Raw genomic sequence first — 16,303 nt, 5'->3', positions numbered from 1 at the left:
GTAGGGCCCCCAAACACACATTAGCTCACTTTGCCTTTTTGTCTGCTGTGGATTCCTGCCATGTATCTGGTTGCAAAGCCAATAAATAACTAGTTGGATTGGACGGGTTCATGACAGTTCTGGGCAGATCATGACGGCAGGGTGGTCCAGTGCTTAGAGTGGATCTGTAACTGGAGGGTAGCAGGTTTGATCCCTCGTGACCACAATTGTGATTCCCCCTCAGGGTTCAATACAGTATCACACAGACTCTTATGACTTTGATTCAAAGGATCTTTTATTATCTTTCCTCCAACACAAAACCTTTATAACACTGCTAGAATGTGTGCAGGGGGCAACAAATGTCTTTACAGCAGCACAGTAAAGAGGCACAACTGTCCATAACTGATCCACAGCAGAACATATATCTATATCTATATCTATATATATGGATATATAGATATATATAAAGTATACATACATATATATCTATATATCTATATATATCTATCTCTCTCTCTCTCTCTCTGTCTATATATATATATATATATATATATATATGTATATATATATGATATAGATATAGATATAGATATAGATATGTATATAGATATAGATATATACAGCTATATGTGACCCTCAGTTACCTTTATAGGTTTAGGAAGTAGTAAACTTTATGCCGGAGGCGGCCCAGATGACTAGCAGCTACTGGAAATAAAAACTTGATCTGCCAGTCATAAATTGTTGCTTTATCTCACATCAGTTAACAGTGTGAGAAAAGAAAATGACAGATGGAGGTATGAAGAACAAATGAGAAAAGAAAAAGAAAAAAAAACAGATCTCACTGACTGAAGTTAATCTAATTTTTCATTAAATACAGATGCTCCGATATGTATGTACGCAATCAAAAAAAAAAAAAAAAACGAATTTAACTTTGTGTCAACAATCATTTTCAACGACTGCCAGTCTTTTGTAAGACTACCTCTTTTTTCTTTTTCTCTTTTTTTTTTTTTCAAAGTGGCAGATACGCTGTTTTCAAAAGAGAACAATTCAGCTGGGACAGAGCTTATTACAGCATGAAACACCTTTGAGTAAACACCCAGATGAATAGGCTGACAATCACTGTCTCAAGCTGGTGTGCTGTGCCATCTAACTCCCAGTGCCCCCAGTATTCCCAGTACTGGGGTTTGTTCACCTGGGACAGCTGGGTTACTGACCGATTGACTGCCTAGATAATTTGCAGACTGACTCACTCATTAGCTAACTGACTGGATGACTGAATGACTGTCAAACCTACTGATTAACTGACTGACTCATTGAATTGCCGACTAATTGATTGACTGACTGGCTTGCTAACTGGCTGGCACCACCGGGGTGTGGCAACATCCTGCGAGCTCACTGCACATAAACACACACGGCGTGCATTCACCAAAGCAGCCGCACATGCACACACACCCGCCCGCTTCTCCAATGAGTAGCCTGTCAATGTGTGCAGCTTCTCTCCCTCCCCTTGTATTATTGTGCAAATTGAAATGCCAAGGAGAGTCATTCACACACATGCAGATCTGGTGGGGTATGTGTGTGTGTGTGTGTGTGTGTGTCTGTGTGTGTGTGTGTGTGTGTGAGCGAGGGGTGTGCGCGTGTGTGTGGGGGGGCTGCCTCCGTCTCCCTCTCAGCTCGGCGTCTTGGCAGGCAGGAAGGGGAAATATGATTATCCAGTGGGGGAATTGTTTCATCAACACCTGGAGCAGATAAATGAAAATAGGGGGATTTATGTAGTGAGCATGAGCCTACCTCTGCTGCCAGGAAGCAATTAAGCAGGAAGCTGAATACTAACCAACCCCCAACCCCCCTTTCTCCCTCCCTCTCTCTCTCTCTCTCTCTATCCTTCTTTCTTTGCATCTCTATTGCTTGTGTTCACCTCTTACCCGTGGCTCATTTAAAGAACCAAAGGTGAGACCTGGTGCGGAGACCGAGAGATCGGTATTCATTCGCACCAAATGTCTCATTAACGCCTGATGACAAAGTGTCTCCGAGGTGTTGGGATCTCGTTTCGCTCTAAGTTGGAGGGCGGTAATGGATGCTTGCCTCCTGCATAGCTACAGATAGGCAGCGTGGCCTGTCCTGCCCTGCCTGCCCGCTGTGATGTCTGAAAAGTGGAAATCAAAACATAACTGTAAGAGTGATGTTGGGGGCAGGCACTGAAAAGTGGCAGCATGCCTATTTTCAGTGTCACTTTTAAGGCCTCAAAATGGCAAAGTGATAGACTGCTCTTACTTTTTTTGGTGTTGCCTTACTTAATACGCGAGGAGAGGATTATGAGTCCATAAGTGAGTCCATAAATTAGTTCTGCCTGGTGCGCTTGCTCATGCTTTACAGTTTGTTAACTAAGTGTTGGCGATGAGCATTACGCTGAAAGTGAGAAAAAGTGAGAACGTGCAGGACAGGGTGGAGCTTTAAGGCTGAATGTTTGGTATTTCTCAACCTAGCCTCTGTTAAAATGGTGACTTCCATCCCTTATAACAATACATAACCATAACCTGTACAATCTAATGCAGTTCAGTGCAACAGCTCTACTATAAATTCTACCTTTTAAGGAAGTTTAAAATGTTCAGTTTGTGTTGACATTGTGGAAAATGTGTAAATTTAATGCCGTGTTTATTACTGAGGTTGTAGTTTGCAGAGGTGTTTCTAATTTTTTGTCCTCCCTGTTTATATACATGAAAGGGGACAGAATAGTGGAAACACCTCTCAGTAAAATGCAGTCCAGTACAGCAGCACTCACTATGACCTCAATGCCAAAATAGAAGTGAATGAGCACCTCTGTTACTGTGACAACAAGAAAACCTGAGCGTTATAGGCAGCAGAAAAGGAAACTTAATGGCACAACAGTTGGATTGGATTGGATTAGATTTTGCAGGTGGACCTAATAAATGTCTTTTTTGAAAATGCTCAACAAATACTCTTGGAAAATGTTCAACTTAAGAAATGCTTGCAAACGGTGCTTTCTAACAAGTTTATTTTTGTGGTTACGATGATACGCTGCCTTTCTTACATCCACATCATTCTGCTGATAGCTTAGCTTAATGCGACATTCGCCTCAAGTTGAACCTCAGAATTTAAAAAGGACATCCACGGCATTCAAAAAAAAAAAAGTGCTGCGATCACTGAGGCTGTGCTGTGTGCGGTTAATAAATAACGAGAATCAACATTCTCACACAGCCTGGGTTGAAAAATGCCGAACCTGTACTTTAATGAAGTGTCTAAACCTGCGCAGGGAATAGGTGCGCTTAAAGAATGCACGTTCAGCGCCAGATGATGTCTCTTTCCATGAGGCTTTACAAATAAAACCCTTGCTGTTTGCACTGGAAGCAAGTGAAGTTAGCTAAAGGGATTTCACTAAGCCTAAAATATTGTTTTCATAACTTAACAGGTCACAGAATAGAAATCTATATCAACTCGGTTGTACAAAAAAAATGAAATCTTCATACTTTGGAAAGAGCTAATCACCTGCACAGTGGATAGAGCTATCCAAAAGAGAAACCACAGATGATTTTGGTAAAGATCCTCTCATCACATACCGGCTGCGATTTGAAGGCTCATATCGACATCAAGCTTTTGCGCCAATATCGTCGAGCCAAAGAATTCAAAAAGTCACAAGCGCTGAACCTTTCCCATGAAGTGCGGGCTGGAAACCCCTCTGACACAGCCTATAGAGCATCACGGGACATTAAAACTCATCAATGCAGTACTGAGGTCTATGAGGAGCCACAGACATCAGCGCTGTATTGATCAGTTACACAATAAATATGTGATCAAATACACTGCCTCTTGTTCATCGCGTCAGACGGCGGACGGCCCGTTATCTATCGGCTATTTACTGTAATAAAAGGACAAGTCCAAGCTGAGAATAAAGTGGTATTTCAACCACGGGGCCAAAGCAGCTGTTGTGCTCCGAGACCGAGAGATGTGGAATGCAAACAGTAGCTTGGTCGGGTGCTGTTTATGTTCTCTCGCTCTCACACAATGCCTGTTTTCTTTATTGACTTAACAACTGGCCTTGTGCTCGGTCTGCGCCCGAGTGTGTGTGTGTGTGAGAGAGAGAGAGAGCGTGAGTGCGTGCATGTGAGTGTGTGCAATTTTGATCCCATTCCACGCCTTGGGTAAAGCCCTGCTGACTTTTTGGTGTGTGTCCTCGTTTGAGATGCACTGACAAAGTGGCCTCTCTGAAATGAGCCGCGCGGCCCGTTCGCAAGAGGCGAGCAGATGCATTTTTCTGCCTTTGATCTATGGGTAAACAACTTCAACCTGTGGGGAGAGAGGAAAAAAAAGAAGTGGGGAGATGTATGTGCCATCCATAAGGAAAGAGAAAAACAGAGATGGAGAGAAAGAGAGAGAGAGAGAGAGAAGACAGACAGACGGGCAAGAGAGTGGAGAGGAACTCTGAAGATACTTCTCTTTGGCAGATCTGTCAGCCAAATCCCACTGTGTGTGACAGTTCTGTCTTGCCCATCTTGCTTTACAGGTTTTAGTGCGGCGGCGACGTTACATATTCCTTATTATATACCCCTTAATATTTTATACATTATATTCTGTCTCCTCACCCCGCTGAGCGCGTAGCCGCAACGCCGACTTTCACGGACATTTTGAGGATCCATAAAATGAGCGCTGTCAGAGCGGGGCCACAAGCGCAGCCTGTTAAAAACCTGATGACATCTTATACAGAAGAGCACCAAACAAAACTGTCAAACATTTTCCTGTCAAAATAAATCCTTTGCCGCGCATAGCTTCGACTCCCCCCCGGCTCCATTCAGAGAAACCTATTACTGACAAAACTCTCAAATGTCCTCCAATGTACACACGGAATGTATATATATACTTTCCGCTCCAAGGTTTGACCAATATGGGTTTCTGAAGGCCGGGGCCAACACCAATACTTTTGGACTGAGGTTTGCGCATAGCTGATATGTTTGAATTCGACCGTTTGCGTGCCAAAAATATCACGGGGGTTTACTTTTTTATTGCCAGGGTGTAAAAGCTTCTGAAACTGAAGCAGCGTTCAGACCACAGAACAAAACCTTTCACTGAAATCCAGGGTGCTATGGCTACTACGGCTACTGCTATTAATACTGACGATAACAATAACGAAAAGAATATGCATGCATGCATAAATGTGTGGAATCAGATCAAATGTCTTATTGGAATCAGTTCAGGTTAAAGGCGTCTCATAGACAAACACTGATCGGTCCTGCAATAAATAGCTGCATCATACACTCTGCCTCTATGTGGCATGTGCCTCAGTATCTACAGTGGAGTAATGTGTCAATGTGTCCCTTCACCGATGACAAATTCCTTTATATCCACTGCACTTGGCAACCGAATCTCTTCAGATTCCTAATTTCACGTGGACAGGCAACAAGGGGCCTCGTCTCAACGAGCAAATACGGGGTGGCGACTCAGCCTTGAGTTGTCGGGAAAATGTCATCCAGACGGTGACTGGAAGAGAAGTGGCGGTGGAAAAGGGAGCGAGATTCCACATTGCATAACCCCCCTCTTATCTGGGCTCTGTTATCTTGGCCACGGCTTATTATATGGCTGCCAAAGCCATCACACAATACACTGAAGCAATAGTCCCTGCTTGGCTTTGTTCACACCCCCGCGTAAAAAAGCACACATACATTCATGACTGTGCACATGAAAAGGCTAAGCATGTCTGAATGCACTGAATGAAGAGAACATACAAAAAGCTCTGTGATGAACAGATGACGCATCTCCATATTTTTTTTTTTTTTTTTTTTTTTCCAGACAGGGGAGTTGAGCGCCAAGTAATTATTGTCAGCATCACTTGGCCTATAAAGACTATTCCCCTCAGAGCCGGTGTTGGTAGTGAGTGTCGCTAGCAGAAGAGCATGTCGACAACTGTTAACGCTAATTGCTTTCACACCAAGAGTGGTTTATTAAGAAAACATGCACCGAGACTCCACGCAATGTCACGACGGCGTGAGTCATGCCTTTTGAAAACGGGGGCCCTCCTCGAACTCGCGACCACGCCGAGAGGGGGGGGACGAGCTGTGGATCCGCACGCCGCTTCAATGACTTCAGATCCGCGGCGGCATTGCTACACGGAGCCGCCCTGCCTTTGACATCTCTACATCAGGGTGTCTGCAGGCGCTCAAACAGTCTCGAGGTGGCTAAAATTACACGATCAAAGCTTGAAAATGCAAATGCAAAAAAAAAAAATAATAATAATAAAAATAGCATTTTACGTCTTGTTTTTTCAGGCCCAGAAGTATTTTTAGACTTTACTGTAAGTGGCATTGAAACCCCTGAAAATTTTGATTTGCTGAAACGTCTTGACAGTGTATGCATGTGACAGCTATGCATCAGATATGAAAGCTTGCCGGAGGCGCTGCCACTAAAGGTTGCCTTTTTTTTGTGTGTGTGTGTGTGTGTGTGTGTGTGTGTGTTAAGGAGCATGCCAATGTGCCACTACTATATTCCGAAGTGTTCACCTTAGGCTCTCGAGAGCATTGCCGAAATGATTAGAAGTGACTTTTTCAAACACTTGACTTGGCAGGACCGGCCGAGAGACCTTTGTGCCGCATGCGTTCCAGACGCTGGAAAAAAATGACGCCCGCCTTCACCCACAAACAAAACTTGAGAAACTGTCGATGCGAGGGCGAGAGCGAGCCAGTTATTCAGAGCTCCCTCTCTGCTCCCTGTCAGCGAAGGCCACGGCTGAAAAGGAAAACAGCCATTACTTAATGAGCCACTTAAGAGTTCCCTCTCTACTTAGGTTTCATTATTTTTATTGTAAATCCTTCCCGGCCTTCATTTGCTACTCATTCATTTAAAGTTTCCACGACCGAGTGCGGCGTTATGCATTACCCCGAAAAATCACAGGGCTGGAAAAATACTTGAGCTGAATGACAAATATGATTATTATGATGTTATCTCCAAATAATTTCTTCTTCTCAGAGTGCTAAAATGAAATATCTCGTGTTAACATTTAATAAGTCTCATTAATCGGGCCATCTAGGGGCCGGCGACGCTCCTTATAGACGGAAAAGAGCCGGATGAAGAGAATCACCAGGAAAGTTTCTTAGCAGTGCAGCTCCTAATCCATTTCAGGCGCGGAGACAGCATCTTAATCACGGCATAATTACATCCTGCCATTCACCGCAGTGCAAACACTGGGACAGGAAGACGGAAGACGGCTCGGAAAGACAACCAGGAAATGGATATATACGAGTCTATGACAAGCGACCCACACGCTTTTCTGTGTCACTTAGCGGCGTGTCAGCCGCGTTGTTGCGCGCGCGTTTCGGCGGCGCTTTGTGAATCCGCCGTACACCTGGAAACAAAAGAGGCTCTGATTCGGAGGTTTTCGGAGCTCACGGTCGGTTCACGCTGTCAGGCGGCGGAGTGACACCTCAAAACAGACGCCTGACAGCCCTTCAAAAAAGGACTATTCAGGACAAGCACGCCCCCAATAAAATACATACCGACGTTTCTAGGTGACAACCTCAAAAATTAAGAAAAGCATCCGTACACTGGGTGGCTTTGACAACTTGCTTGCTATTAGGTGATGATAATGTAAGCAATCTACAAATTTAAAACATGTTTACATATATATAGATATATATATATATATTTTCCCACCTGGCCATTAAATTAATTAATAAGATACACATGAATACTGGTGTATCACTGGTTCTTGTAATCTTGGAATTTAAGATGATTCTCCTCTCATTTCAAATCAGCTAAATGCCTCAATAGAAACGTACTGTCATATATCGCGAGAATATTGCTCCAAAGGGTGAGGAAGCAATTACCATCCCCCCCAGATGCACATCGACACTCTCTCACTAAAATGGAAACAGAACCTTCCTTGGGAGATATATTTAGGTCACTGGTCGATGGCTTGGACAGGTGCACTGTGGAGGTTCAATTCTGTTTGTGTGTGTGTGTGTGTGTGTGTGTGTCAGCATGAATGCATGTGTGTGCGCGTGTGAGCGAGCTTGTGAGCGTGACCGTGCATGTATGAGCCCTGCTGTCGCCCGCAGTGTGTGACAGTTAGAGAAAGCTGGGGCCGGGGGACGTCCCATCGGCATTAAGGAACCTCTCTCCGCGGGACGCATCAGCCAATGAGCAGCGGAGCCTCGGGGGGGCTGCCTTGTTAATTAAACCCGGAGTTGTTTGTCAGCGCCGGCATATGATGCACAGTGCTATCCCTGCCAGGGAGGAGAAAAGACCGAGCGAGATCGCTGCAACCTCTGCGACGAACACGCCGCCTCGCCGAAGAACCGAGACGTCTTGATACAGCGGCAGCCGCTACAACGTTAGCTTTGTGTAAATGTTGGGCTGTGCACACACACACCGCACAACTCAGCAGACTGTGAAAACAGTGCATATCACACACCTTAATGACTGGCAAACAGATTTGCGTTCAGCTGGCATTGTAGGAGGCGCACACACTTGACAAGGCAAAGATGTGTTTTTCCACAATATACAGGTTTTTACACCTGAGGCGGATCTACGGGTGGGCCTGGATGGGCGTAGGCCCACCCAGATTGACAGCTTGCCCACCCTATCAGATTCAAGACCAAAAAATAACTAACTAAATAAATAAATGTTTTAATGTCCTTTTTCCAACGTTTATTTTATGCTCGTTTACAACCTCTCGGCCTCGTTTACCGAGAGGGTTTTTTTTCTTTCACCATATCATTTTATACATGTCTATCTAAAAAAAATAAACAAAATGAAATAACAGGCCCATCCAGAATTTTTTAGGCCCACCCATTAGCCATGTTCTGTATCCGCCACTGTTTTACACCATCAAATCCTGCAAGCTCACAAAAACCAAAAAAAAAAAAAATTGCATTGCTACATCATGCACGCAAAATACACTTTCTGCTGTATGTTTTTCATTCTCTCAGGCTAAACTACTTACTAGCCGTCCCAGCTTAAATTTGAGTGTTGCCTCACAATATAAGTTAGGGCATGAACCAAACGGCCAAACTAGCAGCGACCCAGCAGCATCTTAAAAATCCACGATCACAGTCAGCCCTGAAGTGATGTCATCTGAACTCAGGAGGTGCCGACACATTTCTGCATCCCTGCCACCTGGACAGACTCATGTTCATTTACCGTGCACGCCGAATAAAGCGGCTCTGACTCCAAGTGTCTTCATTTGACAGAATAACACTCCGGAGCGTTGTTAGCCGCTAATAGGGAACACATGGTGCTATCTGAGTGCTAAACAATAAGAGCTCTATATCAGGACACCAAGTCATGAATATGATATGGGATTTGAGCCAAAGGGGTGTAAGTGTGGTAATGTTGACTGCAGAGGAAAGCCTTAAAAACACACACACACACACACACACACGCACACAAAATCTTTCTAACCTCTGCTCAGTTTGAGGCCTCATCCCAAGATTTATGTAACACATCTTGGCACCAGATAACATTTAGAGAATAATGCTTGTAACTGGAATGTCACTGGTTCAAATCCTCAGAGCAGCTGGGAAAATAAGGGTGGGTGCTCTTTTTTTTTTTTTTTTTTTTTTTCCAGCGAGTATGCTCATTTACAGCGATGCTGCAAAAGAGCATGCGTGTTTGGTAAATCTCTCCCTGGATAAATAGGGGATAAAAAAAAAAAAAAGTTCGATGGATAGATAAACTGCAGATCTCATCGCAAGCTTCGATTTACGAAAACTCATTTTAGCCCAAAAAATTTGTGGCCTTCCGCCTCCACGCCCCTTGCCATTGTGTAATATCGCTAAATCAACTAAACCTAAATCCCCATAAGAATGAATTTAGCAACTCACGCTGCGGAACGAAAACCCCAAACAAATCTGTAAATTCATGTTAAAGCAGATGAACAGAAGGATTGCGGATTAACGAGAGGGGATTTGCCACTGCAACGTCACTCACGGAGCAAAGGGAGCAAATCAAACATCTTATTACTGCTGTGACAGATGGATAATTGTGTCATTTTATTATCAGCTCACTCATTTGATACCCACAGGGAGACTTCTGGAGGGGTTATGCCGCAATGTGTAATTGTTTTACAGCAGCATTGTCGGGCAGAAAGCTCATATGTCCCACAAGTCAATTTGTCAGCATGGGAGAAATATGACCCTCATTTTTAAAATGATGGGTATACCTGCTTTTAATTGCACCATGAGTTTTTCAGGGGTTTCATGAGCCAAAAAAGAACATGAATTTTTCTCTGCCCAAGTCATCCTTTGGTCAGAGGGACACCAAAACTGGAGTTACGAGGTTTTCCTGTTCTCCCTGCAAACACTAACAACAGCGGACTGACTGTGCTTACATTCCTTGAATCATTGCTGCATCATCCCTGCCATTTTCCTAATCACAATAAGGTGCCCGTGACAAAGCAGGACAGCTGTGATTGTACGGCCGATTTGCACAGGTAAGTAAGCGGCTTTCCTTGGAGAAAACGGGGGGGATTCAAAGCAAATAAACACGCCATAATCAAATGCGGCCGCTGCCACAAATTGCTTTCGGGCTGTAATGAAATAGGTTATGGGAGCAGGCGAGACCGCTGTACGGCCTAAGCCTTCATCAGGGGAGCTTGATCCTATCAATGCAAAGCTGGAATATCAACAACGCCGGCTGAGTGTGTTTTTGAGTCCAAGTGCTCGGAGAGAAGCCCATAACCTCAGGTTCACATCGACAGCGAACGGCTGCTGCAGACTCTCAAGTAGGAGTTCTCCACTTTGGATCTCAGCACAGCCGGAGAAGAGCACCATAAACTCCACTGTACACAGAGATAAAATGCTCCTCTTGATTTGGTGCAGGAGCGGCCACTGATCCACCGCGATGGAGTCATGTTGGATTGATTTGCTTTTAATGCTTTTAAAATGCTTTTTCAGGCATTATCTATGTGTCTATCTATCTGTACATATATGTATACGTGTATAGAGAAAAATGTATTTATGTTTTTCTCTCCTTCTTTGATGCTACATTGTCATAGCTGTGGTGTAGTTGCACTTTCCAATCAAACACTGTCCAGTCCTGTGATGTCTCATCTTTTTCCTTAGCTTTCAAGCTGATGGAGTTTGACTTTCTGTAGTGGTGCTCTTTGTCCATGGCGGATGTCACTGCTCATGATAACTACCCGGCTCTCCCTCTTCTGTTAACTGTTTATTACAAAGAAACTGCAGAACTGTAAAGCACATCACTTCCTGTGCACCAGGGGATTTTTCATCGAAAACACCAACTAGACACCAGGTGTTTAAAAGTGCGCTATGCAAAATGGCAAGGGCCGATTTAACCGGGGACCCTTTAGTCTCAACTACCAAAAACGTGGAATAAGCATGTAATTTTATATCGCTGGCCGGCTCACTGATAAATTGCGTGCTTATTCCATGTTTTTGTCACTTAGAACGACCCTCAGCAGTTTTGCACGGCGCACTTTTAAAACAGCAAATGCAAATGCTCTCAAGAACCGGCTGTTACTATTGTGGCGGATCAACTGGCAGAAGAGAACAGAACGACAGACATTTATTTCCATGAAAATGTCACTGTGTATTACTTTAATGGAGCATACAGATTAAAAGAAGCAAGAGAGTAAACACAGACATGTTGACCATGCAGGCTCATTGAACCCTGGAGGGATGGGATATCGATGTTGGAGGAGTGCTAATGAGACAGTAGCCCGGCTGTATGGCCTGCCATAAACGCAGCCGCGCCGGCCATCAGTCACTTTCAAGAGGTCAAGAGGACCACACACTCCCTCCATCAACTGCACTGTGAGCTTATCAGAGCGCAATGCAATAGGTCAGGCTATTCTCTGGCTAAATGCTGCTATGCCCTCTGGATAATTGATAAGCAATTAGCACAGGCACCAGAGGTGGTGAGCTCCAGTCAAGCACTCAGTGCTCGGCGGAGGCACGAGTCGCGACTGATGCAAACAGTGGGCGTTTCAAATATTTACACATCTCAAGTACTGTAATTCACTTATTGACCTTGGAAATCCTAAAAGCCGTCTTGCTGAAGCGTGTTACCTGATAGTGAATGTGACTGGAGTGAAACGATACGGCACACATCTCCTCGGCGCTGTCACTTTAGAATATGACACAAAAATAAACAAACATGTTACGTTATTATTGTCACCACATGCAGGGAAATCAACGGGCACGGTGCAAAAAAACCTAACCGCGCACAGCCCTTCACATAATTGTACCAAATCCACCAACATCATTTAATAACTGCATTTCATTTGCATGCAAATCAGACCAATTACCAACAAGTAGCTGGCATGTGAGTATCATTTCACATAGAGTCGCATCATGCCTCATTTGCTTGGCCTTGAAACATAAGCTTCCAGGTAGCAGTGTTTTCTTTTTATTGATTTAGCCACGCTACAGCAAGAAAACTACCACAGCTAAAGAATGTGTGAAATTAAGTTATGCAATTTAACCAAATTTCCCTCTCAAGCACAAAGGGAGTTTAGTCCAACTGTTCAGGGGTGGTGTTGTTATTATGATGAAGTATCCAGATGGGCAAGCTTTTTGGAAATCCAACCTGCACTACTACTGTAACTGGGACCAAAACAGGGACAGACTTGACACGGAAATTACCATCGAGCACCACTGCTGGATAAAACACAGGGGGAAGGGGGGGTGTTCCTAGATGTCAGAAGGGCAGGGCGCTTTGCTGACAGTAGAGGAGACACCACCACGCTTGGGGATGATGCCAGCGAAAAGCACTTTGCTCCTATGACATCCTCAAAGTCTTTCACAGTCAGCAGCTGTCAGGATGTACACTGGCAGCCACACAGTGCCAAGGGCAGCCATACTCACACATATAGATCACACAGATCACGCCTACAAATCCACACGTACACACAAACCTCAATTGATCACAAACATCTCCGAAATTACAAGCGCACCTTAAAGAAACATTACAATTACATTCCCATAGTGACTTAACGTGTGTCTGTACTGAGGAGTGCTGTTATAAAGATTTTATGGTATTTTTTAAGTCTCCATCGATATGACTATGAGATTTTATGAAGCATGATATTTATGACAAAGGATAGATTCATAATAATTATTTTTTTTATATCCTTTATCATGATCCTTTATCAACCTATTATAGCATTGCTATCCTTATTTGTCATAAGGGTCCACTGACACACAAACAGACACACACACACACACACACACACACATCCCCCTCTTTTGACCCCTATCTGCTTTCACACTCACTTTAAGAGGCATGAAGGGCCAGGCTAAATGGAACAGCAATATAATTAGTGATGACCTGGACAGGTTAAACTTGTTAACAGATGGGATGTGGCAAATTGATGACCAGCAAGAATTGAATGAATCCTCCATTGACCCTTTCTATCCAGATGAGCCTCTGGACTATATATTTCACACCGTATGGCAAATGTGCATTCTTCTGCAACATTACATTGACTAGCTGCCATGTAAGAGGCAAATGTCAATCATGCTTAATTAGTGCCATAGCTGAACCTACATGGGAGGTTGTCAGTGAGATGAAGTTGTCCCATATTTGTCCATGGGGTTTTGAATGGTGTCACCATGCAGCACCTCAATGACATCAGTGAATATGTAGTATGGCATTAGCTATGTTTATTCAACGCTGCTGATTTCTAACACGGATGCAATTATTAGGGCTACTATCACCAGAACACACACTGGGGGGGAAAAAAGGACTGCCTGCCTTGTCAGTCAGCCTGATGTCCCCAGAGAAACAATGTTTTATTTATCATTTGGAGCATAATGAGATAAAAGAGATGAGAGGATGTCACAAGAGAACCTTCTTTCTTCCTGAAATCATTCCTCCGACATCAAACATAGCAGGCGCTGATGATATAAATAGAGCTATCTGCATGTGATGTAGCCTGTTACAGATGACTGGCGCAACAGACAGGTTATCAAAGAGCGAGATGTCAAGGGTGCACTGACAACCGGCAGCGAATAACAATAGAAAAGCCCAAGCCAGAGCCGTGCTGAACACCAAAGCAAACAACGCGGCGGCACCTGTTTGTTTGCCTTAACAAACCATATGCTGCCATTGAATGACGTTTCAACAACCAAGCCTTGAACTTGTGACACTGAGCAGAGCCTGTGCAGCAGCGGCTCTCCACATTTCCATGTCAAAGACCGCAAATAGACACACGCTAGGCCCCTTGGCCCCCCATTTGACCCCATTTGATGGAATTTTATCTCAGGTACCCTCATATGGGATTTTTTTTTTTTTTTTTTTTTTTATGATTGAATTGTAAAACTGGTTGCTGTGAGCAATACGAGTTGGGAGACTGATAATTAGGCAAGTCATCCATCTATTTCCTCAATGGGATCATTTCTAGTGAATCAAATTAGGGTCACTCTTCCTAATTTTGCTGGGAAGGTGGGGGTGGTGGAGCGGGATTCTAGTTTTAAAAGCAACCCAACATACAAAACCCTATGTCAGTGCAACCTATGGTTACAATAGTCATGCTTATACATTCTGTAAGTGGGATCATCCCCAGCAAATTCAATTAGAGGGAAATTAAATAGTCCTCATGTTGCTGGGAGGGGTGATGCGGGGGGGGGGGCTCAAGGGTCCCAGCTCGGCTATGTTAAATATATATATGCAAATAGGTAATGATCCCGTCCCTCCTTACCTCCAGACGGTCCAGGCTGATGAAACTGGCGATAGCAAATCCATCAATGATATCCTCCTCCTGAGAGCTGGACTCCCGTCTCTTCCTCCGCGGGGGACGCGGGGCTCTGGCGGCGGCTGCGGGGTGCGGAGCCTTTTTACCGGCCAGGGAGGCGGCGTCCCTCCCCGGACTGTGTCCCTCCCTGTCGGAGCAGGAGGAGTTGGGGTCGGGGCTGCGGGCGTCTCTGCTCCCTGCCTCCCGCAACCTCCGCACCCTCTCCCGCTTGGCCCGGCATCTCCGACCCTGCTTCAATTTCCCATCCATGTTATTTGTAAAAGGTTGCGATGTCAAAATAAACAATGTATATTTTAATATATAGGCTATATGTCACTCCACGGTATAAGCTCGCCTAAATGGTCGCTGCACCCTGTAATAACAAATAATACACACTGGACTGAGAATTATAGGCTGCGCTATAACGAGAGGGTAGGGGTATGTGTGTGTAAATAACAGCGCAAATATAGGCTAATAACACTCAATGACCTTGAGTATAAACCTCCCCAATCTCCCTTACAATAAGCAAATGTTCAAGTATCCCATGCAGGCGATAGAGAGAGAGAGAGAAAGCAAAGCGCCGCGGATTCCACACGTTATTTTGTCACGAATCTGCACTATGTCGACGCGTTCTCCGTTAAAGCAGGTGCAAAACGGCCAAACAGTTAAAATCCACGCATTAGACCCGCTTTGTAACTTTTGTTGCATCGGAATAATACCAGCCGATGTTACAGCCTAACCTCGCTGCATACCGCAGACAGCGCAGAGAAATCATGTCGCTGCCCGTTGTTGTTTTCCACCACCCCAATCCATGATCCAAGGCTGTCAAATAAAGAGCTTGGGAGAATATCCGTCCGGAAAAACACACACGCACACGCTGGTGGACAAGTACTTATCGATTGTGGTTGTTAAATGGCTGAATAATCCTATAGGCATTGACAAGTTTTAAGCCATATTCCTCTATGCGCGTCAGGGGCAGGGATCCCAAGTCTGGCAGCTACTTATGCGCAATATTTCCTAAATGATCCGATCCGTCCGAATAACACAACCATCCACTGTGTAATCAAACTCCATAAGGCTTGGAAGCGGTCTATTCCAGTTTAGATCATGGTTAAGTTTCCTATAAATCCACTCCAATCCGTCCCTTGGTCGCTGCGTTGCTCAGTGGCTCATGGTATTTTCTATTCGCATAATAAGGCTTTGATAAGTGTCCTTAAAGCGACAGGAGTGATTAAAATCTCTTAGTTCCCCCTTCTTATTCCCTTCATCCGAAATTAAGAGACACGGTGAAGCTTCAGAGAACCCACATAACTGACGTATTTCCGCCACCTCTGGCCTACAATTTACCATAGGAAGGAAGCTGGTGTAAAAGAAGAAAAGCAGAAAAAAAGGAAAAGAAGACTCATTCTCTGAGTGTTGGGCACACTTTGTCACAAGGCACTATTTTAGGCTGTCTGTCTGCAAGTGCTGATGCCACATCATGTGTTGCCCACTGACCGCTGTGCTGTCACCGTTCGAAATGCGGGGCACACACTCATCTGTCAAGCCTGTGACAGCTTCTCCATTCTCACCATGCTGCCACTGGCCACCGTGGCCCCATGCTCTGCCCCGCTCCCAGCTCAC

At 44.5% G+C, this 16,303-nt stretch overlaps 1 protein-coding gene across 6 annotated transcripts in view; it reads right to left on the bottom strand.

The window, feature by feature from the left end:
* Positions 1-15,926, bottom strand: part of fbrsl1 (fibrosin-like 1) — a 310,964-nt gene extending 295,038 nt beyond the window's left edge. For all 6 annotated transcript variants that reach the window (XM_030060070.1, XM_030060065.1, XM_030060068.1 and 3 more), the window contains exon 1: positions 14,648-15,926. In XM_030060070.1, the coding sequence (XP_029915930.1) occupies positions 14,648-14,950 (303 nt within the window). In that variant the 5' untranslated portion in view covers positions 14,951-15,926. The remainder of the gene's footprint in view (positions 1-14,647) is intronic.
* Positions 15,927-16,303: the final 377 nt, after the last annotated feature.

The sequence above is a fragment of the Myripristis murdjan genome, chromosome 9, assembly GCF_902150065.1.
Source record: "Myripristis murdjan chromosome 9, fMyrMur1.1, whole genome shotgun sequence".
Taxonomy (NCBI): Eukaryota; Metazoa; Chordata; class Actinopteri; order Holocentriformes; family Holocentridae; genus Myripristis; species Myripristis murdjan.
Note: the sequence above shows the minus strand (reverse complement) of the source record. Positions and strands in the feature narration are given on the sequence as shown.